The 27,834-nt window shown below is 38.5% G+C and overlaps 1 protein-coding gene across 3 annotated transcripts in view; it reads left to right on the forward strand.

Moving 5' to 3' along the window:
* Nucleotides 1–27,834, forward strand: part of DNAH7 (dynein axonemal heavy chain 7) — a 265,127-nt gene that overhangs the window by 96,682 nt on the left and 140,611 nt on the right. For all 3 annotated transcript variants that reach the window (XM_058710674.1, XM_058710688.1, XM_058710679.1), the window contains 10 exons: nucleotides 1,054–1,163; nucleotides 5,044–5,212; nucleotides 7,640–7,742; nucleotides 7,860–7,987; nucleotides 13,451–13,663; nucleotides 15,553–15,651; nucleotides 21,067–21,315; nucleotides 23,901–24,050; nucleotides 26,842–27,024; nucleotides 27,360–27,536. In XM_058710674.1, coding sequence (XP_058566657.1) covers nucleotides 1,054–1,163; nucleotides 5,044–5,212; nucleotides 7,640–7,742; nucleotides 7,860–7,987; nucleotides 13,451–13,663; nucleotides 15,553–15,651; nucleotides 21,067–21,315; nucleotides 23,901–24,050; nucleotides 26,842–27,024; nucleotides 27,360–27,536 — 1,581 coding nt within the window. The remainder of the gene's footprint in view (nucleotides 1–1,053; nucleotides 1,164–5,043; nucleotides 5,213–7,639; nucleotides 7,743–7,859; nucleotides 7,988–13,450; nucleotides 13,664–15,552; nucleotides 15,652–21,066; nucleotides 21,316–23,900; nucleotides 24,051–26,841; nucleotides 27,025–27,359; nucleotides 27,537–27,834) is intronic.

Here is a 27,834-nt window from a genome sequence, read left to right on the forward strand (position 1 = left end):
CATTCTTTTTGGTTGCCAAGTAATACTCTATTGTGTATACATATACCACATCTTCTTTATCCATTCATCCTTTGATGGACGTTGGGGCTCTTTCCATACTTTGGCTACTGTTGACAGTGCTGCTGTAAACATTGGGGTGCATGTGCCCCTTCGAAACAGCATACCTGTATCCCTTGGATAAATACCGGTAGTGTAATTGCTGGGTTGTGGGGTAGTTCTATTTTTAATTTTTTGAGGAAACTCCGTACTGTTTTCCAGAGTGGCTGCACCAGTTTGCATTCTTACCAGCAGTGCAAGAGAGATCCTTTCTCTGCACCCTTGCCAACATCTGTTGTTGCCTGAGTTGTTAATGTTAGCCATTCTGACAGGTGTGAGGTGGTATCTTATTCTGGTTTTGATTTGTATTTCCCTGATGATGAGTGATGTTGAGCAGTTTTTCATGTGTCAGTTGGTCATCTGGATGTCTTCTTTGAAGACGTGTCTGTTCATGTCTTTTGCCCATTTCTTCACTGGATTATTCGTTTTTTGGGTGTTGAGTTTGATAAGTTCTTTATAGATTTTGGACACTAACCCTTTATCTGATATGTCGTCTGTAAATAAATATCTTCTCCCATTCCATCGGTTGCCTTTTAGTTTTGCTGATTGTTTCCTTTGCTGTGCAGAGCTTTTTATTTTGATGAGGTCCCAATAGTTCATTTTTGCTTTTGTTTCCCTGGCCTCCGGAGATGTGTTGAATAAGAAGTTGCTGCGGCCAAGATCAAAGAGTTTTTTGCCTGCTTTCTCCTCGAGGGTTTGGATGGCTTCCTGTCTTACGTTTAGGTCTTTCATCCATTTTGGAGTTTTTTTGTGTGTGTATGGTGTAAGAAAGTGGTCCAGGATCATTTTTCTGCCCGCTGCTGCCCAGTTTTCTCAGCACCACTTGCTGAAGAGACTTGAAAAGTGAATTTTAGGGAGTTTGTTTATAACATGACAATTGTTTTAAAGAGTTGGAAATTTCATATTATTTAAAATTTTGTTATTTAAGTTATCTTCATTTTCTCTGATTTATCCTAGGAAAATCATTTAGAAACAAAGATGATCAATGCTGGCTTACGATATGGATATGAGTATCTGGGTAATTCCCCTAGACTGGTTATTACTCCGCTCACTGATCGATGTTACAGGTAAACTTGCTAACTTAAGGGTCTATTGGACATAAATTTCACTCACCCCTAGACCACTAAATCTTTAAAAGAATTATCTTTGACTCAGCAAATGTATTTTATGTTATCTTTTCCTAGATTCTTAATACTCTCAACTTGATTTTCAGTTTCTCGTTTTCTGCTGGCTTTTTCCTCTCAGCTCTGGAGCTAAATATTGCCAGATTTTGCTGCTGTTTTTTTTACCCTATTCGTTTCTTCTTTCCTTGAAACTTTCTCTTTGTTTTGGATCATTTAAGGCAAACTATTGCTTCCCCAGAAACGCAGAATTTTGTAGATTTCTGTTTTCATGCAGTGTTTCGTACCATGACTCATGGTTTCCCAAATGTTCTCATTCACTTTCAGGCTTTAATAGCCTACATTCTGAAGATCCACAAATCTATACCTCCAGCCAAGGTCTCTCCTGTAAACTTGTGCTATATACATGCCTGGTTGGGTATCTCCATTAGATAGCTCATAGGTATTTATGTTTATACTTTTTCTATCAGGTTTCTGAATAATAAAAAGGCTTTAACAACTTTAATCCAAGTTCCCATCTCCTGTATTCCAAATTATTGTCAAAAACGAAAAGTGTTATTTTTTTTCAGATATTAACAGTTCATATAGGTATAATATCAAAGTTAGCATCTTCCATCCAATTAAAAAATCTTTTTAATGTTTGTTTATTTTTGAGAAAGAGAGACAGAGTGCAAGCAGGGGAGGTGCAGAGAGAGAGAAGGAGACACAGGATCTAAAGCAGGATCCAGGCTCTGAGCTGTCAGCACAGAGCCTGACCGTGGGGCTCGAACTCATGAACCATGAGATCATGACCTGAGCCAAAGTTGGACGTTCAAGCAACTGAGCCACCCAGGTGCCCCTCTTTCATCCAACTTAAAACTCCCCTTCTCTCCCAGCTTGAGCTTGACTCAGACACAAAGCCTGCATTTGGAGAGGCAAATGTGTTCAGTCTTTTGTCAGTTTTATCCCTGTCCTTAGCATCTGTCCCTCAATAGCTCACCTGTGGCTCCTCCAATGTTGAAGGTTAATGGAGGAGGGGAGAAGGAAAGGGAGAGGTGGGTTTACATGTGACAAGGGTCTTGTGTGACAACTATCTCTTGGCTATTTAGTGCCCTCAGTGGGGATGCAAGCCTAGATACGCCAGATCTCCCATGGGATATTTATGTGGGTTTTCTGGAACTTCCCCCATCCCCTAGTTACCTGTGTAAAATGCCTTCTCTGGCTGGCTGCTGGTGACTTTTGCTTCAGCCTCTGTCTGAGGTCAACCACGCACTGACATTCACCTTGGGATCTTTTCTGATTCTAAGTGGGTCTTCTGCACAGAGTCCCATTCAATGTGACTCAAATCTACCTCCCTTCCAGTGGGATCTGGATCTGGTCAGATGATAAACATACATTTATTTTGTCAGTTATATGAGTACATCTCTCTCACTGTTACAGTTTTCCCTGATTTCTGCCATCAGAAGCAGCTACAGGCATTCTCTTGGTGCTAAATATTTTAAGTTGTGATTGAATTCCCAGTTCCTGTATTTTACAAATTCCAGGGGTCAGTGTGTCAAGCTTTTTGAATAGTTCTCTAAAGCTCCTCAGGTAGCTTGGGAGAGGGGTAGGTGCTGCTCTTCTTCTCTACGGAGGAATGGGAAATAGACAACATAATGGCAGCTCTTTCCAAAGAAATCTTACTCTTGACCCGTCATTTACAAACTTCCTAGCCAATCTCTACATGCCCTGGTGCTAGGTGACCAGTTTTACTTTCTGTAAGATAAGATGGCATACATTGCTCTCAGCTTGGGTTTTTAATAAACATTCCAAGACAGAAAGAGCTCTATTTGTATATTGTTAGACTTTTTTATACTTTAAAGCTAATGTTTATGTTTATCAAAAATTTTATCATTGTCTTTACTCCCTATTGCTTCTTCCTTTGCCTTCTTTCTGGTTTAATTTTTCTTCTTACTAGGCGACATCTTTTAGTAATTATTTCAGCGAGGTTCTGCAAATAATAAGCTCTATCAATCTTTGTCTAAAAAAAATCTGGTCTTCACTCAATTATTAGATGACAGGTTAGTTAGGTATAGAACCATAAGTGAATCATAATTTCCCCTCAGCTCTCCAAAGTTATTATTCTCCTGGCATTCATTGCTACTACTTAGTAGTGTGTTACTGTAATTATGATTCCTTTGTAGGTAAATTCTTTCTATTGTAGTTTTTAAGATTTTGTTGATGTTCACTGTAATGTTACTAGATGTGGGTAAGTTTTCATATAACCCACTTGAGACTTTTCACTTCATATCTTTCTTCAATTCTGGCAAATTCTCAGCCATTGCTTTTTAAATTTTGACTTCTCTGCAGTCTCTTCCTTCTTCTATGGTATCTCAACTTTTTTTATATTCTATCTTAGAATCTTCCTGGGTGATTTCCTCACATACCTTCTAGTGCATAATTCTGTTTTTTCCATGGTTACTCTATTTAATCTGTTAACTTTTTAAAAAGTTCAGTCATTAGAGGTGCCTGGGTGGCTAAGTCCGTTAAGCGTCTGACTTGGACTTAGGTCATGATCTCACAGTTTGTGAGTTCGGGAACCAGGCTGGCTGGGTTCTGTGCTGACAGCTCAGAGCCTGGAGCCTGCTTCACATTCTGTGTCTGCCTCTCTCTCTGCTCCTCCCCTGTTCATGCTCGTGCTTTCTCTCTCTCCCTCTTTCTCTCTCAAACATAAACATTGAAAAAAAAGTTCAATGACTATATTTTTTATTGCTAGAGTTCAAGTTGTCTCTTTTATGAAATTGGCCTTTTTCCCCCTCACAATTTTCTTATGTCTATTGCTTTTTATTAAAATCTAATTGAATAAACCACCAGGATGCCAAAGAGTACCATGTACGCAGTAATCCTCCCACACCTTTGTCCATCTGCCACTGCAAGTCTGACTCTTAGATCCCTCTCTCTCTAGTTTTAATCGTGAGCTCCTTTTTTAGTAAGGGTCATTTCCCCATGCAGTCTTACATTTCCTCAGCTGTGGAGGTGTCCATGGGGAGCAGTTTCACATTTACCTCTGAAAAGGGCTCTAGGGTTTTCTTTGGTCCAGAACAAAATTTCAAGGTTAATTTCTTAGTTTGGGTTCACATGCCCATGAATAATGGATATTGGGACCATACCCCTATGAATGATGTAGGCTTTTGATTGGGTGCTACATGAAGTATAAGCTTCCTAACTCCTCTGTAGTTGATTCTTTGTCTTTTTTGAGTAGGCTGCTAAAATAACTTTACTTCCTCTTTAGAGAGAAGTCAGTTTTTCAAGGCTTCTAAGTTTATATAGGTAAATCTATTTCAGCTCTTCACCTCCCTCAGTTCTAAGAATTTTTCTATTCCGTGTGGTAGTAAATACACTTGTGTTTGTATGCAGATCCCAAAACAATATGCACCTCTATAGTTTAAGCACCTAATTACTGACAGCATTGCATTTCCTCTTCTTTGGTGATTTCCTTTCCGTTCTTTCAAAAATGGCTATGTATTTCCAAAGTTAGCATTTTTTTCTATGTAGCATTTCCAAATTCTTGTAATTAGGGGCATTGGATGGTTTACGGCCTCAGCTGAATTCTCCATATTGACCAGAGTCAGCATTGAATTTCAAAAGTGTGTTTGTTCTGACTTTGTCATATATAGTCAGCTATTCACCAATTAAATATGATAACAGATAAAGTAATGCACAGAGATTTTCCGAGATTCATGGGAAGGAAGAAATTATTTAAGAGGAAGGAGAAAATTTGGCTGTCAGTTTAAACTTTTCCTCTGTTCATAATAGATATTTAAGAATAACATTATTCTACAAAGATTGCTTATTGCTTCTATTTCAGGACCTTGTTTGGAGCTCTTCACCTGCACCTTGGAGGAGCACCTGAAGGGCCAGCTGGCACAGGAAAGACCGAAACTACCAAAGATTTAGCAAAAGCAGTGGCCAAACAGTGTGTCGTTTTCAACTGCTCTGATGGGTTGGATTATCTAGCTTTAGGGAAATTCTTTAAGGTTTGAATTGACTCATTTCTTTACAAAACGATGACTTCTCAGAGAGGAAGTTCATTTATAATGAAAGATAATTTAATGCAAGTATAGGGCTTATTTGTATTTTAAGTAAAATTAAAACACTATTTTCATTCTCAAGAGGAGTAGGGTTATTTCAAAAGCTTACCTGAGAAGGAACTGTCCCTCAGCCCCCAGCCCCTGCTGTGATGGGTCAATATTACTAATAGGAATGAGTGGTGTCCCTTCAGTATACTGGGGCAGCTAAAAATGTGAGAACAAATACATCACGTAAAGACTGTGGGGAATCTCTTCTTTAACCTATAGCTCTTATTATTAACAAGTCATGATTTAGTAATTTACTTTCATAGATACACTCTAGTTAATCTTTTTTTGTGAAGTTAAAATCCACTTTTTATTCTTATTCTGAGTCAGATTCTCACTCCTAGGAGTCTGTAAGATTACAAAAGGGGGAAGTTAAAAATATAACATCCTTGTCTAAAAACCCATGACATCTGGGGTGCCTGGGTGGCTCAATCAGTTAAGCATCCGACTTTGGATCAGGTCATGATCTCAAGGTTTGTGAGTTTGAGCCCCACGTCCAGCTCTGTGTTGACAGCTCAGAGCCTGGAGCCTGCTTCAGATTCTGTGTCTCTGTCTCTCTGCCCCTCCCCTGCTCATTCTCTCTCTCTCTCTCTCTCTCTCTCTCTCTCTCTCTCTCTCTCAAAAATAAATAAACATTAAAAAAAATTAAACCTATGAATATCTGGTCTTTTTAGCATTTTATTGCTACAGCCTATTATTCCTTAAAATGTTAGTTGGTACAGTTGACCACAGAATTATCCATTTGGGATTATGGGTTCTGTTTATGTGTATGTTTCTGTAAAGATTCTGTAATTCTTACTTTTAAATATTCTGTAATTATTTTCCAAATTTTTTTCAGAAAAGTTAACATTAAAAATACACATACACAAATTCACAAAAAAAGAATATACAAATCCTACCCTATACAATAAACTGTTCTGGCTGAAATACAACCTAGTCATTTTATAACAGATATGGAATATAAAAAGTGTCTGCCTTTGTGATGCTGAAACAATTAGAAGAAGATTTTAAAAGTCAAAATTATAATAAGTATCAAAAAAACATTCGAATGACCCCTTATCACATTAATCATACTCTGTAATGACACACAATCTTACTGTAATGATTATTTATGAAAGAGATAGTAAATCTTAAAGAGTCTGTGTGTAGTGTAGTTTGAACAGCTATTATATTCCTAAATGTTTAAAGGAAAGTCTGGTATGTACTACTCAGTTTTTGAATGAATATAATGATATTCTTCATTCTTTGCTATAGATTCATATACTTTTGATATTAAAGTTGCTTATTGATAAGTATGTGTTGGTTACATACTTTGTGTTAGGAACATGCTGAATAATGGGGGTACAGAATGAGACAGACATGGGTCTTACTATTAAGAACCTCACAATCCTTATAATTGATTGAATATGTAACTTCAAAAGCATTTTTTGTTCTCTGTGATTTCTAATCCTTTTATGATATGCAGTGATCAAAGTCATAGTCTTCTCTAATGAAAATGTACTAATCTTCGAAATTCATGGAGTTCACATTTAATCCAGTGGGATTCAGTAGTGGAACTGTGTATAAATCCAAGGTCAGGCACTATTAGCTGTGTGGCCTTTTATTAATTACTTAATATCTTGTATGATATAGTCTTAGTTTCTTTACATAAAAGACATGCATCATGCCTGGCATCTACCAGGTACTTAATGAAACACATATACATACACATACAATCTACAGGAAATGCATTCAATAAATGTCAAATTGATTTTTTTTAAGTAAATTTGAATTTGGACTGAGCTACTCAAGCTTGGTTTTCCAGTTTTCTTTAATGACCAAAGGACACATATTTGTGAGGTAGTTTTGAGTTAGAAGTGCAAACTAGGGCCTGAGACTGTTAGTTGACTGTTAAGGTCCTTAGACCACAAAGTAGTCTCATTAGCAAAGAAGTCATCTTATTTAGAGAATTATTGCAATCTAGAAAATGAGAAAATAAAATCTAGAAAATAAAAAATTGCATGTAGAAAAAGCAAGCAAAATCAACTTGTATAAAAAAAAAAGTAAGAAAGGCTTTGAGATTTCAGGTATACATCTAAATGCCAAAAGATATACAGAAAATAAAAAGCTATAGACCAATTGGACAATTTTCCAACTGATCAAACTCCTTATTCATGGAGAATAATGAATTTCTAATAAAAAATAATATGCTGTCTTTAAAGATAAAGGTGAATAAGGAGTTTCCTTGCTAGGATATTAAATCCTTGAAAACATCAGGTGAAAATGCAACATTTCAATGCAACATTCAATCAGATATAATTGAAAAATTTCATTACTCTTTTCTCCCAGGGACTGTTATCTTGTGGCGCCTGGGCTTGCTTTGATGAGTTTAACAGAATTGATTTGGAAGTACTGTCTGTGGTTGCTCAACAAATTCTTACTATCCAAAGAGGTAATGGACTAGTTTGTCTCTGCATTATGTGAAAACAGAAATATGAGAGGCAGTGCATGGCACAAATCGTATTTATATGTGGAATTGCTAATGCATTTCATTCTTGATGACCCACAGGTATTAATGCAGGTACTGATATACTGGTGTTTGAAGGAACCGAGTTAAAACTCGACCCCACGTGTGCTGTCTTTATAACAATGAACCCTGGATATGCAGGGCGATCAGAACTGCCAGATAATCTGAAGGTACAGAAGGGGCAATTATATCATCTATTTCCTTTCTGTAGTTTATAAAGTTAATATGTAAAAAAGAAAGAACATGTCATCTTTGAATTTTATGCAAAACATTTGCTTTTGGATGTTATAGAACACTCTTTTAGAAAATAATTTGTAAAGCTTTGAGTGCCCTTAGAAAATAAATATGCAAACCCAGTGCAGTTTCCAAATTTGTGTTTTAAAAATAATGATAATTGGGGCTCCTGGCTGTGGCTCAGTCAGTAGAGCATTCAACTCTTGATCTCAGGGTTGTGAGTTCAAGCCCCATGTTGGGCATGGAGCCTACTAAAAAAAATAATGATAATTACAGAAAATTAGAAAATATAGGAAATGCTGAAAAAGATACCCATCCTATTCTTTACTATATTATATCCCACAATTTTAAATGCCTTTTAAAATGCTCATTTTAGGGGCGCCTGGGTGGCGCAGTCGGTTAAGCGTCTGACTTCAGCCAGGTCACGATCTCGCGGTCCGTGAGTTCGAGCCCCGCGTCGGGCTCTGGGCTGATGGCTCAGAGCCTGGAGCCTGTTTCCGATTCTGTGTCTCCCTCTCTCTCTGCCCCTCCCCCGTTCATGCTCTGTCTCTCTCTGTCCGAAAAATAAATAAAAAACGTTGAAAAAAAAAAAAATTAAAAAAAAAATGCTCATTTTAAATGGTGGAATCAGGCAATTGTGTATGCTCAGTTTTTTTTCCAGGTTAGCATTATAGCATGAGCATTTTCCTGTCTGTATAAACGTAATTCAAAACAGCAAATAAATTTACTGCATTGTGCCTTACTGTTATTTAGGTTGCTTTTAGTTTTCCTTTGTTATAAATAATAATGCAATGGCAATTTTTACTTAAGGCTTTTCTCTATTTTAAAATATTTCCTTAAAGTATGGCCATAGGACCAAGTGCTGTGTTGCTGAATTGCCTTCCAACAGAGGCTGAAATAATTCACAGCTCACATCAACTCTCAGTTCTCATGTATACCCAACACTATTTTTTTTTCTTGGTAAAATGAGCAAAACACTTTGCTAATTCAATCTAGAATCTTCACTTAAAAAACAAAAAGTTGATTGTGAGAGAAATATGGCATTTCCCCATATCTTAGGCATTTTATATCCTTTTCTGATAAACTGCATCTGTGGCTAGTGCATAAAGAACAATGTTGAAGGATAATGCAATGGTAATTGTGGATCTAAAACCGAGTCCCCTGGAGCTTGCTCCTACATTCCTTCCACTATTCACATATTTAGATGGACTTCTTAGACTAGGTGAGGAATTTTTCTCTTCCACCAAAAAGACTTGATTCAACCAATTGCTACCCAGTATTTGGTATTTGTATTCCATGCACTTTTATATGTTAGATGTTTTAGTACTTTGCCTTAGTGAAGGATGGTATGATTAAAAAATAAAAACTGGTAAATCTTCTTTTATCTAAGAAGCATTTTGCAACTTTTCATTGTGGTTTACATTTAGAAAGCTCTTTTTGTAGCAGTGCTTTTATATGCTGTTTTTCTTAAGTAGGATCAACGTGATTACATAGTATTTGTAAAGGCAGAAATGTGTGAATAGCTCATCATAAAAAGCTGGGACTGTTATTAGCTGAGTGTGTCAATGCCCTTGTAACCTGTAATGCAGGTTGTCTCATGGTTTCATGTGCTGTGCGTGTTGAAATGGTGTCAAAATTATCCACCTGTGGTTCTGTGGGTGATGTATTATTTTCCTTCTACTTTAGACCAAAAGTTGCTCTTAAATTCTGGTAGCTTTGTGGTTCTTCCCACTGTGCAGTCTCCTTAGTTAGAAGTGCTACAGGACGTCTGTTTGCAAGCATACATGGAAACACCTAACAATTTTGAAGAAAATGCCTTAGTCTGAAAAGAAAGAAATCTGTCTTCCTTGAAACAAAAACAAAAGGCTTACTGAGGCCCAGAGGCCTGGAGAATGTCTTCAAAGTCATCCTTGAAGCTTCCCTCTTCTTCACCCAGTGGTTCAGCTGGTCCCCAATAATGGGAATCCTATTTTACAAAAGCCTTATAGTTCTTGCTGCTCCCGCTTAGTCTCATCACCACACCTTGTTTCTGTCCCTCTTCAGTCTCCTCTTGTGTGTCTTAGTGCAGCAACCCACTTGTCACCAATCTCTGCCTCACTAAAATTCACTCTAACGAATTCCCCGTTAAAAGTCTACCAGTGTCATCAGAAGAAATCTGATCCTATAACTTCCAGAGTTAAGCTACTGGGCTTTTTGTTTTTGTTTTGCCGGCAGAAAAACAGTTCAAAGTTCTTGGCCTGATCTACAAGAACCTTGGAATTAGGACCCAGCTTCCCCTGTGCTGCCATCTCCCTACGCCCATGTGCATCATGCAGAAAGAGTCCCCTTTTGACATCCTGTACCCCTAGATAAGATCTGCATAGTAGGTCGATTCCTTAAGCACATTTCTACGTTAGAGAAGCTATAGTTAATATTAAAACTATTCTAATCCACTCAACATGACATTTCAGAATAGTCGAATGCTAGAAGCCATGGTAAAACAGGCATATTCCAGATCTTCTAATATCACAAAGCCAATAACCTGATACATAGCTTTCCAGAAAGATAATGGTCGTGTTGACTATATGTATCAGAATTTATTCAAGCCTGGGTATGATACCTGGAACTATACTCTTACACTCAAGAAAGTATGTCATTGGGTAAGCCAGAATCTAACTTAAAAATTTTTAAGAGCACTAAATTGCCTTTAAACTTATTGCTGTTACTAACAAATTATTTCTGACACATTTCAAATCAAACCATATCATATCAGTATTTCTCACACACTGTTGGAGAACCATTGAATTAGAATATCCACCCCCATAACAGTTTAGTCCTAAAAATATTTTGAGCAGGATGCTTTCCTCTGTGATATATAAAAAGCAAAGTTAAGTCTTTGGTGAAGGATTCCTATTGGATGGAACATCATGATAACCCCTCAAAACTTCTTTACCACACTCTGTTTTTTGTTCTCTTGGCTACTGATCTGTCTGTTGCATAGTGTTCCATGGCCATATTGCTAGTAGGGCTGAAAGAATGTGAATAGGAATTTGTGAAATACCTGAGGTTGTCAGAGGGAAGCCTACAACACACAGACCTGAATGTTCACCTTAAACTAGTAGCAGTTTATACTATTGTGGAAAGACCACACCACCCTAACCTAGCCATGGACCCACTGACTGATTTGTTCATTGATTCATTGATTCATTCATTTTTTTACTTGAGAAAAAAAAAAAGCGGTTGAGAAACTACCCTTTTAAAGAGGTACTATCTATGGCACGTGGGTGTCTTAGTCGGTTAAGTGTCCGATTTCGGCTCAGGTGATGATCTCACAGTTTGTGGCCTCAAGCCCTGTATCGGGCTCTGTGCTGATGGCTCAGAGCCTGGAGCCTACTTCAGATTCTGTGTCTCCCTCTCTATGTCCCTCCCCCACTCATGCCCTGTCTCTCTCTCAAAAAGAAATAAACATTAAAAAAATTTGAAGAGGTACTATGTATATAGTAATTCTCTTGCATTCTTTGTTTCTCAAATATGTAGTGCTTTAGAGCACTTGTTTAAGCTTCTCTGTTCCAAGTTATTTGCTCAAGCTATGTATTTTTAACATTTTATTCTTTCTTTAATGGTAACCTTACTGATAAAATAGGTGTACTAAGGTCTCTAGCTAGTAATTAACACATTGGAAGGATCTTGTTTGATGCAAATCTTTTATTCTCAACCTGGAACAGTCTATAGGATCAGTTAAGCGAGATGTCTAATTTTCTATCTGCCTGTGTTTCAGGTAATTCAATGAATGCCCGGAAGATACTTACCAACTATCTGAATAAAAATTGCCATTTTTCTAGGGGCACCTGGCTGGCTCAATCAGTACAGCATGCAACTCTCAGTCTCAGGGTTGTGAGTTCAAGACCCACACTGGGCATGGAGCCTACTTAAAAAAAATCGCCACTTTTCTAGAATGTTATTTTTTTTCTCTTTAGTACACAAAGGTTCCTGTCTAAATGTACGAGGTATTGAAGTAGGACTTGACACGTAATAACATTCTAAAGTTAAATTTTCTTTTATTTTTTTTATTTCTTTTTAATCTTTATTTTTGAGGGAGAGAGAGAGACAGAGCATGAGCAGGGTAGGGGCAGAGAGGGAGGGAGACTCAGAATCCAAAGCAGGCTCCAGGCTCTGAGCTGTCTGCCCAGAGCCCGATGCAGGGCTCAAACCCACGAGCTATGAGATCATGACCTAAGCCAAGGTCAGATGCTTAACTGACTGAGCCACCCAGGTGCCCTGTGAAGTTAAATTTTCTTATTTATTCTTTTAAAATCTGTTGAGCTTTCTCTTTAGTTAGCATCATGTAACATTTATCTATCCCACAACAGTTAAAATATCATGAGAAAAAAATATCTTGGAGCACCTAGGTGGCTCAGTTGGTTAAGAGTACGATTCTTGCTGTTGGCTCAGGTCATGATCTCACAGTTGTGAGATCAAGCCCCACATCAGCGTGGAGGCTGCTTGGGATTCTCTCTCTCTCTCTCTCTCTCTCTCTCTCTCTCTTTCTTTATCTCTATATCTCTCAAAAATCAATCAATAAAAATATCTTTACAATTTGGAAAACTGATTTATTTCTAGTATTAATTATCTGTGACTTCCAGTTTTCATTTCTTTATGCTTGATGAAAGACTGACATGCTTACTATAGACACAAAAAAGTTAAAGATATCTCAAAATACCTTATTTATCTAACATAGCCTTGTTATTAGGAGTAATCTGATTAGCCCATTGCATATAATTAATTAGATTCCTAGAGAACCTTACTTACAGCCCAGGTCTCCCCAAACCAGGCACTTTTTCACCAGCCCAGAAGAAAAGCCCAGCTTTTGGACATCCCAGCAGAATTGGATACTTTTTCCCTATAATCTGTCACTTGCCAAGAAGAATCAATCTAAGTACCATAAGAATTCATAAGTGTTCTTAAATCATGATTTAAGGAAAAATACTTATACAGAAGTTAATGATATGTATTATAACAATGACAAGAAACCCATTTTTATTTTATTTTTTAAAAGTGTTTATTGATTTATTTCGAGAGAGGGAAAGAGAGAGAATGTGAGCAGTGGCGGGGCAGACAGAGAAGGAGAGAGAGAATCCCAAGCCAGCTCCACACTATCAGCACAGAGCCCTACCTGGGGCTTGATCATACCAGCCCGTGAGATCATGACCTGATTCAAAATCAGGAGTTAGACTCTTAACCAACTGAGCCACCCAGGCACCACTAGAAACCCATTTTTAAAATTAAGTGTTCTTATCTATATGATCTGGACACTGTAATTTAATATTATTGAGGAAGAGCTATAAAGTCATAAGGAAATGCCCAGTAAGTCATCTTTATGATGGTCTTCTTTAAAAAACACCTATTCTGCACTCCTACAGGCTCTCTTTCGGACAGTGGCAATGATGGTGCCTGATTATGCCATGATTGCTGAAATAGTCCTGTACTCCTGTGGGTTCGTCACAGCTCGTCCACTGTCAGTGAAAATCGTGGCCACCTACCGCTTGTGTTCAGAGCAGTTGTCCTCACAACATCACTATGACTATGGCATGAGAGCTGTGAAGTCTGTGCTTACCGCCGCTGGGAATCTAAAGGTAGAGGAGTCAAGTTATTTCTTACTCATAAATTTTGTTGGTAAATTTCAGGGCCATCTGTCTTTACAGAGTTCCAATACTGGCTGGTTTCCCCAACTGAAAAAAAATTCAGTTGTACTAAAAAATAGTTGATCGTCTGCACATGTGAAAAAGGAAATTTTTAGGATTTGTAAAAACTTAAATGTAATTCTTAGTGATTTGATTTGAGTTCAGTTCCATAATTTTTAAAAAAAAATTTTAATGTTTATTTTTGAGAGAGAGGGAGAGACAGAGTGCCAGCTGGGGAGGGGCAGAGAGAGGGGGAGACACAGAAGCCAAAGCAGGCTCCAGGTTCTGAACTGTCAGCACAGAGCCCAACGTGGGGCTCGAACCCACGAACTGTGAGATCATGACCTGAGCTGAAGTCGGACCCTTCACCAACTGAGCCACCCAGGTGCCCCTCCGTAATTTTGAATGTATGAAGTTAAGTACTACCAAGGAATAAAATTCCTTGTTGCTGAGAATATTTTGAAGGCTTTCAGTCTATATGAACATATATAGCCTTAAAAGAAATAATGTATAATTAATAAATATATACAAATGTGGCTGAACATTATCAATTAATGTAATTCCATAATTACAATCTATTGTAGACCAGCAGTTGTAGATTTGCAGCATAACATTTGAATTTTAAAATGGTATGAATCATAACTATATAGATGGAGAAATACAAATATTTTAAGTCTTGTGTAACCTTTCATTGAAAGTATTTTGTGGAGCCATGAACTATTAATGTGCATTATTTCTTTATGAAACAAAGCAAGGTAGGCTATACTTAATAGCAAAATGCAAAATGTGACCTTGGAGTTTATAAAATGTTCATGTTCATGTGTTGTAGAAGATAAAGATTTTAAAATATATTCTACATGATTAAGAACAATGGCATGCATTTTTATCTTCTGTAATAATGTTACTGAGAATTCTGATATATGGTGGTGATATTCTATTTCACATTAGCCTAGCATAACTTCAAGTCGTTGTCTTTTTGCAATAAGCAAATGCAACTAGAAGCAACAATTTATATTAACCTGGCATGTCAGAATTATTCTGTGGTCGGATAATGGAAAAGATAATGCATTGTCCTAGTGTATGTTATCACTGACATCTTGACTGTGGAATTGAGCTATTAAGTTATGCTGCAAATGAATCCTGCAAATGAATCCTATCATTCTTTGTCAAAAGCTAATTTAGAGTGGTTGAAAGTGTTGGCTTGAATATTTTGAAGTTTGTTTTTATTATGTCAAGAAACAATTTAAACATTTGCTTTAAAATAATAGCTTCTCAAATCACACAATAGACTTTTGACACTTCACAATTTATGTGTGGTTACATTGATCTGAAGACAAAGTCCATATGTGCAGAATTAGCTTTGGCACTGGGTGCTCTGAACTTGACAGCTGGACATCACTGACTTTGTAAGGTTACAAAGCCAGTTCAGCTGGGATGTGGAATTTATTAGGCATAAAGGTTCTAGGGGAAAGGAAGAGTGTTCTGGAAAATTAAATCCATGATGGTAGGAGAAACTTTGGAGTGAGATGTTGAAGAAAGTGTTGGAAGTTGGGAGAAATAATTCTCAGTTTCCATGTTTGTGAACGATGCTAACCTTATTATGGGCATGAGCAACGGGTTCGGAGTTCAACCAGGCTTTTAGTAAACTTTGGGTCTATCACAGGTGTTTTGGAATTTTTTCAGACTCTAAAATTAATAACAATCCAATGAAATGAAAACAAATGAGAACAATTTTACATGGATTTAAATTGTCTTTAGGGTCTGTGTGTGTATGTGTGTGTGAAAATGTAGAGGTTACATTTAGAAGATGGAGAGATCACCTTGAGTATATTTTCTTTTAGCTGAAATATCCAAATGAAAATGAAGAAATTTTGCTGCTTAGATCTATTATTGATGTAAATCTGCCAAAATTTTTGTCCCACGATTTACCACTCTTTGAGGTAAGAACATTTATTATTTTGCTATATCAGAATTTTTAAAATTGTGTATTTATCAAGTGTCCAACTTTGCAATTCCCTAGGAGAAACGTCTATAGATAATAACTACACGGCACAGAAAAACAGATCATCCCATGTTGTACTTGAAGTGTGTTTAACTAGCTCTGTTACTTTATATGACTTTCAACAAGTTGGGATTTTTAAATAGTACTTTTTAACTGCATAATGTAATAAACCCACAAAAGTTGCAAAGTATGTTTGCTTATAAATTACATTAGAATGTAGGCTCCATGAAGGAGAATAATTGGTCTAAAACACCACTGAATCCTTTGCGCAGAAAAGGTACGTGGTCAATGTTTGTTAAATTAATAATTGAAGATGGGCGCCTGGGTGGCTCTATCGGTTAAGTGTCTGACTTTTGGTTTTGGCTCAGGTCATGATCTCACAGTTTGAGGAGTTTGAGGCCCCCCCGTCGGGCTCTGTGCTGACAGTGTCGAGCCCATTTGGTATTCTCTCTGCCTCCCCCTCTCTCTTTGCTCCTTCTCTGCTTGCTGTGTCTCTGTCTTTTCCAAAATAAACAAAAAACTGAAAAAAAATTAATAATTGAAGACATTTTTAAAGAAGCTTACTTTCTTTAAAAGAGTATAATGCCTTTTATGAAATTGATTTTTCAGGATAATTTAAAGAAAGAACTAAGTTTAAGAAGCTTGTTATATTTTTAAGATTAGACTATTACTAATCGAGAAGAAGTATTAGAATAATGGTTAAGGTTTTCACGTTTCATTTGATGTCATTCTTTTCCTTTTCCCTGTCTCAGATAGAAGGAATCAGGGGCCCGTCTCCCAACAGATGTTAGATGGTGCACTAATTTGCGCTGCCTTGAAGTTCAAGCAGTTAGCTTCCAGTGTGTAAAGACGGCAGGGGTATGACAGGGAGGGGGGAGAAGGCCACTGTCTCTGTAGTGTGGCCCAGTGTCTTCAGCTTTCCCTAGTAACCATGTATCACCAAGTTGAAAGGATCTTTTCATAGCACTTAGAGCTGGCAGTGCAAATATATAAGGAATAGGTTCAAATTTTCTTCCTCATGTTTTCCCTCAGTGTCTTTGGCACTAGTATACTGGATAAATTTTCCAAGAGTAAAAACTACATATTTTTATAATTGTTTTAATGTTTATTTTTGAAAGACAGGGCGCATGCATGCACATGCGCGAGAGGGGGAGGGGCAGAGCGAGAAGGGGAGGGAGGATCTGAAGAAGTGGGCTCTGCACTGACAGCATGGAGCCCTATGTGGGGCTTGAAACCACAAACCGTGAGATCATGACCTGGCCCAAAGTCGGACACTTAACCAACGGACCACCCAGGTGCCTCGAAACACTGCGTTTTATAACGTGGAAATCTCCTTCACCAGATGTATTCTCAAGCAGTTGTGTATTCACTCCGTGAACATTATTGAGCAATATCTCAAAAATGGAGCATAACTGTCACTTTTTTTTTTCTAATGTTTATTTATTTTTGAGACAGACACAGAGCATGAGCGGGGGAGGGGCAGAGAGAGAGGGAGACACAGAATCCGAAGCAGGCTCCAGGCCCTGAGCTGTCGGCACAGAGCCCCATGCAGGGTTCGAACTCGTCAACTGCGAGATCATGATCTGAGCCAAAGTCGGACAGTCAACTGACTGAGCCACCCAGGCATCCCGCATAACTGTCACTTTAAATTGGGACAATGACAATTCCTTGTTGCGAGACTATCCCGTGCACTGTAGGACGTTTGGCATCCTTGCCCCCCACCCTCACCCCAGTTTTTAGAGACCTTTTTTGTTGTGACGACCAGCACAACTCCACATATTTCCAACTCACATCCTGAAAGGAGAGTGAGGACAACTGGTCTTGGTTGAGAACCACTGGATACCAAATATGTTCTGGGGTTTCAAGGTCAACCATAAGCAATTTGAACAATCTGAGAAGATATGTTTATTTATTTATCAAACACTGTGGACTTACCGTGGATCAGACACAAGGGCTTTGCTAATAGTAACTTAATGCTCACAATGACCCAGTAGGTAGGGCAGGTGCTGTCATTATCCCTGTTTTACAGATCATTTAACTGAGGCAAAGATAATTAACTTTTATTTATGGCTAGTACATGAGCGAGCGGGAATTTCAACCATGCAGTCAGGCTGTGGAGTGCTCTTGACCACTGTGCTACGATCTTTTTTCTCCCCCTTTATCCCAAGGAAACATACTGCTTTGATAAACTAAGATCAGTTTCTCTATAACAGCATTTGAAGGATTAAATATAGGGGCAATTAAGTTCATAGTTCATAAATTCTAAAGTGTAGTTCAAACATGAGGCACTTCTGAATTTTCACTTTTACTTTCACAGTAAAGAAAATAGTTATTTTTCTCACATAGGTTGCTATAATACTTACAGCTTTAGCAGTTTACAAAGGTATGTTTCTTAGATCTTGCAATCAACTTTATATATTCATATATTCCTATATACTAAATATGGAATCATAATTCTTTCCAATCATACAGTATATGATTGTATCACGTTCCCAAAGCTGCCATAACAAAGTACCCCAAACTGTTAAGACAACACAAATGTATTCTCTCAAATTTCTAGAGGATAGAAGTCTGAAATCAAACCTCTAGAAAAGACTCCTTTGCCTCTTCTTAGCTTCTGGTGACTATTGGCAACCCTCGATGTTCCTTGGAGTGGGTTGGCATCGCTCTAATCTCGGCCTCCACCTTTACATGGCCTCCCCTGGGTGTATTTGTATTTGAATCTCCGTCTCCTTTCTGCTACAAAGATACCAGTTATTGGATTTAGGGCCCAGTATAACCTCATCTTAATTTACCTAATTATATCTGCAAAGATTCCATTTCCAAATGAGGTTACATTTTGTGGTTTTTGCATGGGCATGAATTTTTGAGAGAGACTAAGCTGATTAAAATACTAACCACCACAATGATTAAAATACCTTTGAACTAAGTTTTGTATGTGATATTGAGGTATGGATTAAAGGCATCCTATCTTTATCTTTTCTCCATCGAATTGTCTTTGTTCAGAATGAGATGTTCAAATGTATGTGGGTCTCTTTGTGGACTCCCTGATCTGTTCCACTGATATATTTGTCTATCATTATAGTAATATGACACTGCATAATCAGCTTTGAAATCAGATAATATTCATCTAACATTTTAACTTAAAAGTATCGTAAAACTGTAAAATTTCTAAAAGAAAACAGGAGAAATATTTTGTGACTCTGGGGTAGGCAAAAATTTCTTCTTTTTTTTTTTTTTTAACGTTTATTTATTTTTGAGACCGAGAGAGAGCATGAATGGGGGAGGGTCAGAGAGAGGGAGACACAGAATTGAAACAGGCTCTGGGCTCTGAGCTGTCAGCACAGGGTCCCGATGCGGGGCTCGATGCGGGGCTCGAACTCACGGACCGCGAGATCGTGACCTGAGCGAAGTTGGCGCTCAACCGACTGAGCCACCCAGGTGCCCCGGCAAAAATTTCTTAAACACAGCACCAAAAGCTCAGTGCATAAGACAATAAATTGATAACATATACTCATCAAAATTTTGAAAGTTCGCTTTTTGAAAGACACTGATAAAAGAACGAAAGACAAGTTGCAGTCTAGGAAAAAATATTTGCCAATTAGATATATGATGAAGGAATTGTATGCAGAATATTTAAAGAATGGTTAAAACTTGCCATTAAGAAGATAAATCTATTAGGGGTGCTTGGGTGGCTCAGTTGGTTAAGTGTCTGACTTTGGTTCAGGTCATGATCTCACAGCATGTGGGTTTGAGCCCCACATCGGGCTCTGTGCTGTATCGGGCTCTGTGCTGACAGCACAGAGCCTGGAGCCTGCTTCATATTCTGTGTCTCCCTCTCTCTCTGCTTTCTCTCTGCTTTTCTGCTTTCCCATGCTGTCTGTCTCTGTCTTTCAAAAATGATTAGATGTTTAAAAAAAAAAAAGGAAAAGAAACCAATTAAAAATAGAAGATTTGAACAGGTACATCACTAAAGAACATCCACATAAAGGAAATAAGCACACACAAAAAATGATAGTCATCAGGAAGTGCAAACTGAAGCCACAGTAAGATACTGCGACACATCTATGAGTGGGGCTAAAATTAAAAAGACTGGCCATACCAGGGTGCCTTGGGTGACTCTGAGGGTTAAGCATCTGACTCTTGGTTACAGCTCAGGTCATGATCTCACAGTTGGTGAGCCCCGCATGGTGCTCTGAGCTGCCTGCCAGGGCGGAGCCCGCTTAGGATTCAGTCTCCTCTCTCTCTGCCCCTCCCCCACTCTCATGCACACGCTTCCTCGGGCTCTCGCTCTCTCTGAAAAATATATACATAAACACTAAAAAAAGTTGAAAAGACACACTATACCAAATACTAAAAGTATTTGGGTAAATTTAAATAATACAACCACCTTGGAAAGCTGACACTTTCTTAAAATATTAAAATCATAACCACATTACCCAAGTATTCCACTACTCAGTATTCACCCAAGAGAAGTGAAGGCATTTGTCCATACAAAGACTTGCATACAGGGGCGCCTGGGTGGCTCAGTCGGTTAAACGTCTGACTTCGGCTCAGGTCACGATCTCCGGGTCCGGGAGTTCGAGCCCCGTGTCGGGCTCTGCGCTGACGCTCAGAGCCTGGAGCCTGTTTCAGATTATGTGTCTCCCTCTCTCTCTGACCCTCCCCCGTTCATGTTCTCTCTCTCTCTGTCTCAAAAAGAAATAAACGTTAAAAAAAATTTAAAAAAAAAAGAAAGACTTGCATATAAATGTTCATAGAAGTTCTGTTTTTAATAGCCCCAAACTGGAAACAATGAAAGTGTCCATCAACAGGGGTATGGATTTAGAAACCATTATACTTTAATGCACTGTAATTCTTCTATGCAGTGAGCTATTAACAGATGCTGTCACATGCACAAATCTCCAAATCTTTATGCTGAATAAAAATCAGAAAAAACAGCATCCATAATGTGTAACTTCATCTGTATTAAATTCTAGGCAATACAAATAAAAAAAAAATAACAGAAAGGAAATTAGTGGTAACTTGGTGACGGAGGTGGGAGGTGGCAAGGAGAGAAGGTAAAGAGGATTACAAAAGGTCACAAGGTACTTTGGGGAGTGATAGATAGGCTGATTGTCTTGATTGAGTTGATGGTTCCACCTATCGAATTGTAACACTTTAAACATTGTTCATTGTATGTTAGTCTTGATACCTCTAAAAAGCTGTTAAAAATACTGTTGAACTATTTAATGGCTCTATTTCCATCAGTATTAAATATGAGGATGGGAGGAATTTCATCATGTGTACGTATATTTGTGTGGAGAGAGGGTATTGAATGTATAATATAAATCCCCAAATCATTTGTCATCAGGGAATCACCTCAGATTTGTTTCCTGGTGTGAAATTACCAAAACCAGATTACAACGATTTGCTAACAGCTATCAAAGATAACTGTGAGTCCATGAATTTGCAAATGACCAGATTCTTTTCTGAGAAGATACTTCAAATATATGAGATGATGATTGTGCGTCATGGTTTCATGATTGTTGGAGAACCATTTGGAGGGAAAACCAGTGCATATCGCATCTTAGCAGGAGCACTAAATGACATCTGTGAAAAGGTAGGTGTGGTATTAATGTGTTAATTTATTTATGATCAGCTTTGGGGAAGATAGAATGTATGGTCATTTAAAATGATATCTTAGTGGAGGGGCTCCGGGGTGGCCCAGTCAGCTGGGTATCCAACTCTTGATTTCTGCTCAGGTCATGATCTCACGGTTTGTGGGATTGAGCCCCACATCGCCTCTACACTGGCAGCAGGGAGCCTCCTTGGGATTCTCTCTCTCTTCTCCTCTCCTGCTTGTGTGCTCTCTCTCTCAAAATAAATAAACATTAAAAAAAAAAAGATACTTTAACGTAGCCACTTAAAATCGTGGAAAAAATGAGTCAAAGGGAAAATACTACTAGAAAAGTAATATGAAGCTATTAAGTTTAGCATATAAAGAATATACCATAGATTTGGCTGTCAACCTTTTATTTCTTTTCCAAATTTTTTTATTTATGAAGGTAACACGTTTCTTGTAAAAAAAAAAAGTCTGAAAATCCTAAAAGTTTTCTTTTTATACTTAAAAAAATTTTTTAGAGTGAGAAAGAAAGCATGCATGTGGGGGAGGGGCAGAGGGGAGAGAGAGAGAGAGAGAGAGAGAGAGAGAGAGAGAGAGATGGGAAAAGGGGAAGAGAGAATCCCAAGCAGGCTCCATGCCGTCAGTGCAGAGCCTGATGTGGGGGTCCATCCCACGACACTGGGATCACGACCTGAGCTGAAATTAAGAGTCAGACATTCAACTGACTGAGCCACCCAGGCACCCCTCTTTTTATACTTTTAAGAGAGTATTTTTTATTTCCTGGATGGTTAGTTTTGTAACGCAAACTTCTGTGATTAGCTGCTAGTGGTATTAAAGTGAATGTGTGCTGTGTGTTGTATAATACTTACATATGTACATAAATGCAATGAATTCTTATCTTACACATCATGGTTTGGTCTACTTTGAAATGCTCCTTTGAAAGGAATGAGGCTGCTTTTAATTTTCCACCTAATAAAATTTAATTTCCATCTACTTCTTGTATTTTGAAGAGTTTTGTTTCATTCATTTCAACGTTTATAGCCAAATGGGATTTGTGACCATTATATCTTTTTTTTTTTTTTAATGTTCATATTTTTGAGTGAAAGCGTGTGAGCAGGGGAGGGGCAGAGAGAGGGAGACACGAGTCTGAAGCAGGCTTCAGGCTCTGAGCTGTCAGCACAGAGCCTGACGTGGGGCTCGAACTAACGACCGCAAGTTCATGACCTGTGCAGAAGTTGGACACCGAACCGACTGAGCCACCCAGACGCCCCAATATGATCGTTAGATCTTTCTTGTGGAGTCTCCCTAGCCTGTTGCCTTTGAGCCAAAAACCTTGTTTTGGTGATAGCAACTTCCTCTGACAAAGATGGTACAGCTTTCCCAAACTTCTGGATTTAGGACGATGCCTTCCTTGTCAGCCCCTTGGTGGGCACAGAGAAGTATGCAAAGCCTCAAAGCTTGCTTTACTGCTTAGTGATCTTCCCACGTCTTTATTCGAGTCTGGTGGTTTGTGTCTTGAGCCCCGAGGGAGTGGGCAGGAGGCAATGTTGGGAAGAGGTGCACATGTTATGTTGCTGTGTATATAAAAAAAGAAATGACTACTAACAGAGCACAGGGGATTTATAGGGCAGTGGAACTATTCTGTACGACAGTGTAATGATGGACATGTGCCATTATGTGTTTGGCAGAACTCACAGAATGTATAACACACAAGTGACCCTTAATGTAAACCATGGACTTTAATTAGTAATAAGGTATCAATATCAGTTCATTATTCATAATAATATACCAGCCCAATGCAAGGCTTTAATAATAGGGGAAACTGAGCTTTAATAGTAGGGGAAATCTAAAGCTACTCTAAGAAAATAACATCTATTAATTGAAAACATGAAAAGCTTATGCCCCAAGGGGTGTTAACATCTCTTGTATAATTCCCACACGGGCTTCAAGGTTCTGGTCAAAACTGACAATCTGCCAATATTAACTTTTCCATTCTGTGAGAATGGAACATGGTTAGATCTTTTAATTTTCTCTCAGAGAATATTTGGTAGCAGGAGTCGGCAATTACAGCCCAAATTTGGCCCCGAGCCTATTTTTCTAACACCAGTGAGCTTAGAATGGTGGTAACACTTTTTAACGTTTGTCTAAAAAAAAAAAAAAATGGAAAGAAAGAAAAGAAACAGAGAAGAATATGTGAGTGGCTGTTTGTAACCTGAAAGCCTATAATATTGACTGCTTGACCCTTAACAAAAAATTTTGCCAGGTTTCATTGTTGTTTTAGATTTACAGTTCTGTAAGTATTTGGATTTATAGCTAATTTATTACTGAGTATTTTATGAGTTTTTAAAACTATGATAAACCGTATTTGTAAAAATTTAATTTTTTCAGTTGTTCATTGGCACTGTGTAAATACAACCAGTCTTTATATATGGACTTCGTATGCTGGAACTTTGTTAAATGCATTCCTTATTTCTGGGAGTTTCTGTGTGGAGTCTAGGATTTTCTACATATACAGTCCTGCTTTTCTATGAATAGAGACAATATCCGTCTAAATGGATAATGTATTTTTTTTTTCCCTTAAGGGGCTAATGGAAGAGAACAAGGTTCAAATTACTGTTTTAAATCCCAAGTCTGTCACCATGGGCCAGTTGTATGGACAGTTTGACGTAGTGTCTCACGAGTGGTCCGATGGCATCCTCGCTGTCAGTTTTAGGGCATTTGCTTCCTCACCGGTAAGTACTGACACTTCAGCGTGCACACTTCGAAAGACTGTGATAGTCCTTTCTGACAGATGTCTGATGTGTTTTTCAGTTGTTCCAAACAAACATTTATATTTCTAGTTCAAGCTCAAGGTGTTTATTTACAACACGGTCCCAGATCGTCTGGCACTGTTTCTGCCAGCATCAGCAGCACCTACAAAGATGCCAGACGATGCCAGATGCTGGCAAAGATGCCAGATGCTGGCGAGGGCCTTTGCCTGGGTGTGCAGAGAAGAGGGCACAAGAAAGAAGTCAGGGAAAAAGCACTTCTGGGTCTCTTTTTTCAGGCTAAACGACACAGGAAGGAGAACAGCTGAATATCGTGATCCTTTTGCTCCTTCAGGAACGTTCTTCCATTGCCCACTTTTTAGGCTGCTGTCTCTGTCACACCCACTAATTGTTAGGTATATTCCAGTTCGCAGAGAAGAAATTGCAGACCTTTACAAAACAGTGTCTTCAAGTTCCAACACTTTTGCCCTACTTGTTCGGAAGAGAATGGGCTGCTGGAAAGCGTAGGAGGTGAGGGATGAGCCAGCTGTGCTGACTGCTGTGAGTGAGAGCGGGCATTTACCTACTCCTGGCTTATTCTGCTGAGCAGCGGTTGCCCGCTCTTCCAAGAAAGAGTCCACAGACCAGGAAATGTTAACTTGGTTGCCACATGTTAGCAGGCTGTCCACAGAATGTGATCATGTGGGAGAGAGCTTGCTAAGTCTGGTCTTAAAGAAGAAGGGCCTAGGCTAGAGACACTTAATTTATTGAATCTTTTTCAAATAAATATTTCCTTTATTCTGACTACCTTACGTCTTGACTTTGGTGCTCTTTATTCGCTTAAGGACCTGACTAATCATTATTCTTTAATCAGTGTGATAATAGAAAAATGTCATATCTCAACTCTGCTCTTAATGGCTGAAGGAACTTGGGCAATGAGTGACATAAGGATTGGCTTTCATGGGACAGAGATCTTGCCCAGTACCAGGCTTTATTAGTAATTTCAAGGATAAAAGTATTTGTGAGGCAAACAGACACGTTGGGACCATTGATATAACTTCTCAGTTTCTTTCTTTTCACAGTGGATACACTCTGGCCCAGATTAACACATGGCATCTGTAGATAATGTATGCAGTTACATTATTTGTACAGAAATAATTATGAGATCTCTCCCATTGTACATCCAGTTACATAGCACATATTACATTTTCCAGAGAGCTTTGTCCCATAAATAGTCTCAGAGAGGTTAAGGAGCTGACCCAAAGTCTCCTAGCTGGTAAGTAGTAAAGCCAAATGAAAAGCAAGGTCTTTCAGACCGTACAGCCCAACATCTTGCTGTTACATGGTGGTGTTACCCAAAGTGAAGATTAACAGGCATGGGAAGCCAACAGTGCAAGGGAAAGTTGCTCTCAAGGTGACTTCTGAGGTACGGGCTCTTCTCAAGGTGACTTCCAGGGTATGGGCTCTTCTCAAGGTGACTTTTGGGGTCTGGGCTCTTCTCAAGGTGACTTCCAAGGTATGGGCCCTTCTCAAGGTGACTTCCGGGGTATGGGCTCTTCTCAAGGTGACTTCCGGGGTACGGGCTCTTCTCAAGGTGACTTCTGGGGTCTGGGCTCTTCTCTAGGTGACTTCTGGGGTCTGGGCTCTTCTCAAGGTGACATCTTCTCAAGGTGACTTCCGGGGTACGGGCTCTTCTCAAGGTGACTTCCGGGGTCTGGGCCCTTCTCAAGGTGACTTCCAAGGTATGGGCTCTTCTCAAGGTGACTTCTGGGGTCTGGGCTCTTCTCAAGGTGACTTCCAAGGTATGGGCTCTTCTCAAGGTGACTTCCAGGGTCTGGGCTCTTCTCAAGGTGACTTCCGGGGTACAGGCTCTTCTCAAGGTGACTTCCGGGGTCTGGGCTCTTCTCAAGGTGACTTCTGGGGTCTGGGCTCTTTTCAAGGCGACTTCCGGGGTATGGGCTCTTTCTTGCTTCTTGGCTGGCTCAGAGAGTGGGTATGGGGTGGCCTAAGCCCATGACAGGTGTACTGTCTTGTAGATTAAAGCAGTTGTCCACAGGGACTGAGAAGGTGTTAAGATGGATCCAAATCCCTCACCACTTCAACTCAAATCACGTTTGCTGAAAGTGAACCAAGGCAGCATCCGTGTGCCCAAAAAAGCTGATTCGTAAGCTGTGGAAAGTAGAATCAGCTTTTGTACTCTCCAGCAGCTACCTAGCCACTCCTTAATATTTGTTGAGCTTTTACTGTATTCCAGACAATGAGCAAATATTTTCATATTTATCATTGTGAAACTGAATCTTATACTAATGTCCCATATCGCCATAAAACCATTCAACCCAAGAGGGGTATGAATGTGTGTGAATTCATTCAGCGGAGGGAAGAAAAAACTTGACTTAGCACGTAAAAGTAATTAATCTGTATGAACATACTGCATAGAATCAGGTAATTTCAATGAAAATTCTGTTTTCACTGACAATTATATTTTTTTTTATTTGTAATACTTTCCAAAACATGTTACATGTGAGTTCAGAAACGTTGGAAAAGATGGAATCTTGAGAACAGATGTTACATTTCTGTCTTGTCCATGGCACATAAAGGCTTGTTTCGTGACTTTCTCTCTGTACACACATACACACTGTATTCTATGTAAATGACTTTACATTTTCATGGTGAAATTAATTTTAGGAGTTACATGTTTAAATTTTGAAGCATTGCACTGTTTCCTTACATTATCACTATTAATTTTTCCCTTGTATTCATCAAATGCATATACCAGACGCCAGATAGGAAATGGTTAATTTTTGATGGGCCAGTAGATGCCGTGTGGATTGAGAATATGAATACGGTGCTAGATGACAACAAAAAGCTCTGTCTGATGAGTGGGGAGATTATTCAGATGTCACCACAAATGAATCTTATTTTTGAACCAATGGATTTGGAAGTTGCTTCTCCTGCCACTGTGAGTCCTCAATGTTGACATCTTATACATTTGAAATGTTATAAATGTGTTTATAAGGAACTTTGACTTTAAATGAAATGTATTACAATTCATTGTAACAGTACTCTAAGAACAGGCATAGCTGTTGACCTACCTTGATCAATTTAAGAGTCAGGGATTTTTTTTCCTTTTTGTCTAGAACCATTGGTAAAGTCACACATAAAAATTTAGGTCATGAAGACATAAAATTAAGCTTCTTTTTAGGAATTTTCTGCAGGTTTTAAGAAAGGGATGTACCATGTCATATTTCTGACAGAAGCATTACCTTGATGGTAAACAATTATTCTTTTTTCCAGGTTTCCAGATGTGGTATGATTTACATGGAGCCTCACATGTTAGGCTGGAGACCACTAATGTTGTCTTGGATAAATCTTTTACCTGCTGTGATTAGTATTATTCAGAAAGAATTTATAATAGGCTTATTTGACAGAATGGTCCCAGTGTCTGTTGAATTTATTAGAAAGCATACGAAGGTAAGAGGAACGAGAATTTTAAGACTGAAACAATAAGTGGAAAATCCAAATTAGCCAAATATATTCATTTTAATGTCTGTGGTCAATGTCAACTCTCAGGTATTAAGATAACTTAACTGTTTTAACTAAAAACCTTTTTCTGATTAAAGTAAAAAGATTTTTACTTATATACTTATTCTCCAAAACAAAGTTTAATTTTATTATTATTATTATTTTTAATTTGTAATGTTTATTTTAGTTTGAGAGAGAGAGAAAGCACGTGAGAGCACACGAGGGAGAGGGGCAGAGAGGGAGAGGG

The sequence above is a fragment of the Neofelis nebulosa genome, chromosome 2 (assembly GCF_028018385.1).
Source record: "Neofelis nebulosa isolate mNeoNeb1 chromosome 2, mNeoNeb1.pri, whole genome shotgun sequence".
In the NCBI taxonomy this organism is placed as follows: Eukaryota; Metazoa; Chordata; class Mammalia; order Carnivora; family Felidae; genus Neofelis; species Neofelis nebulosa.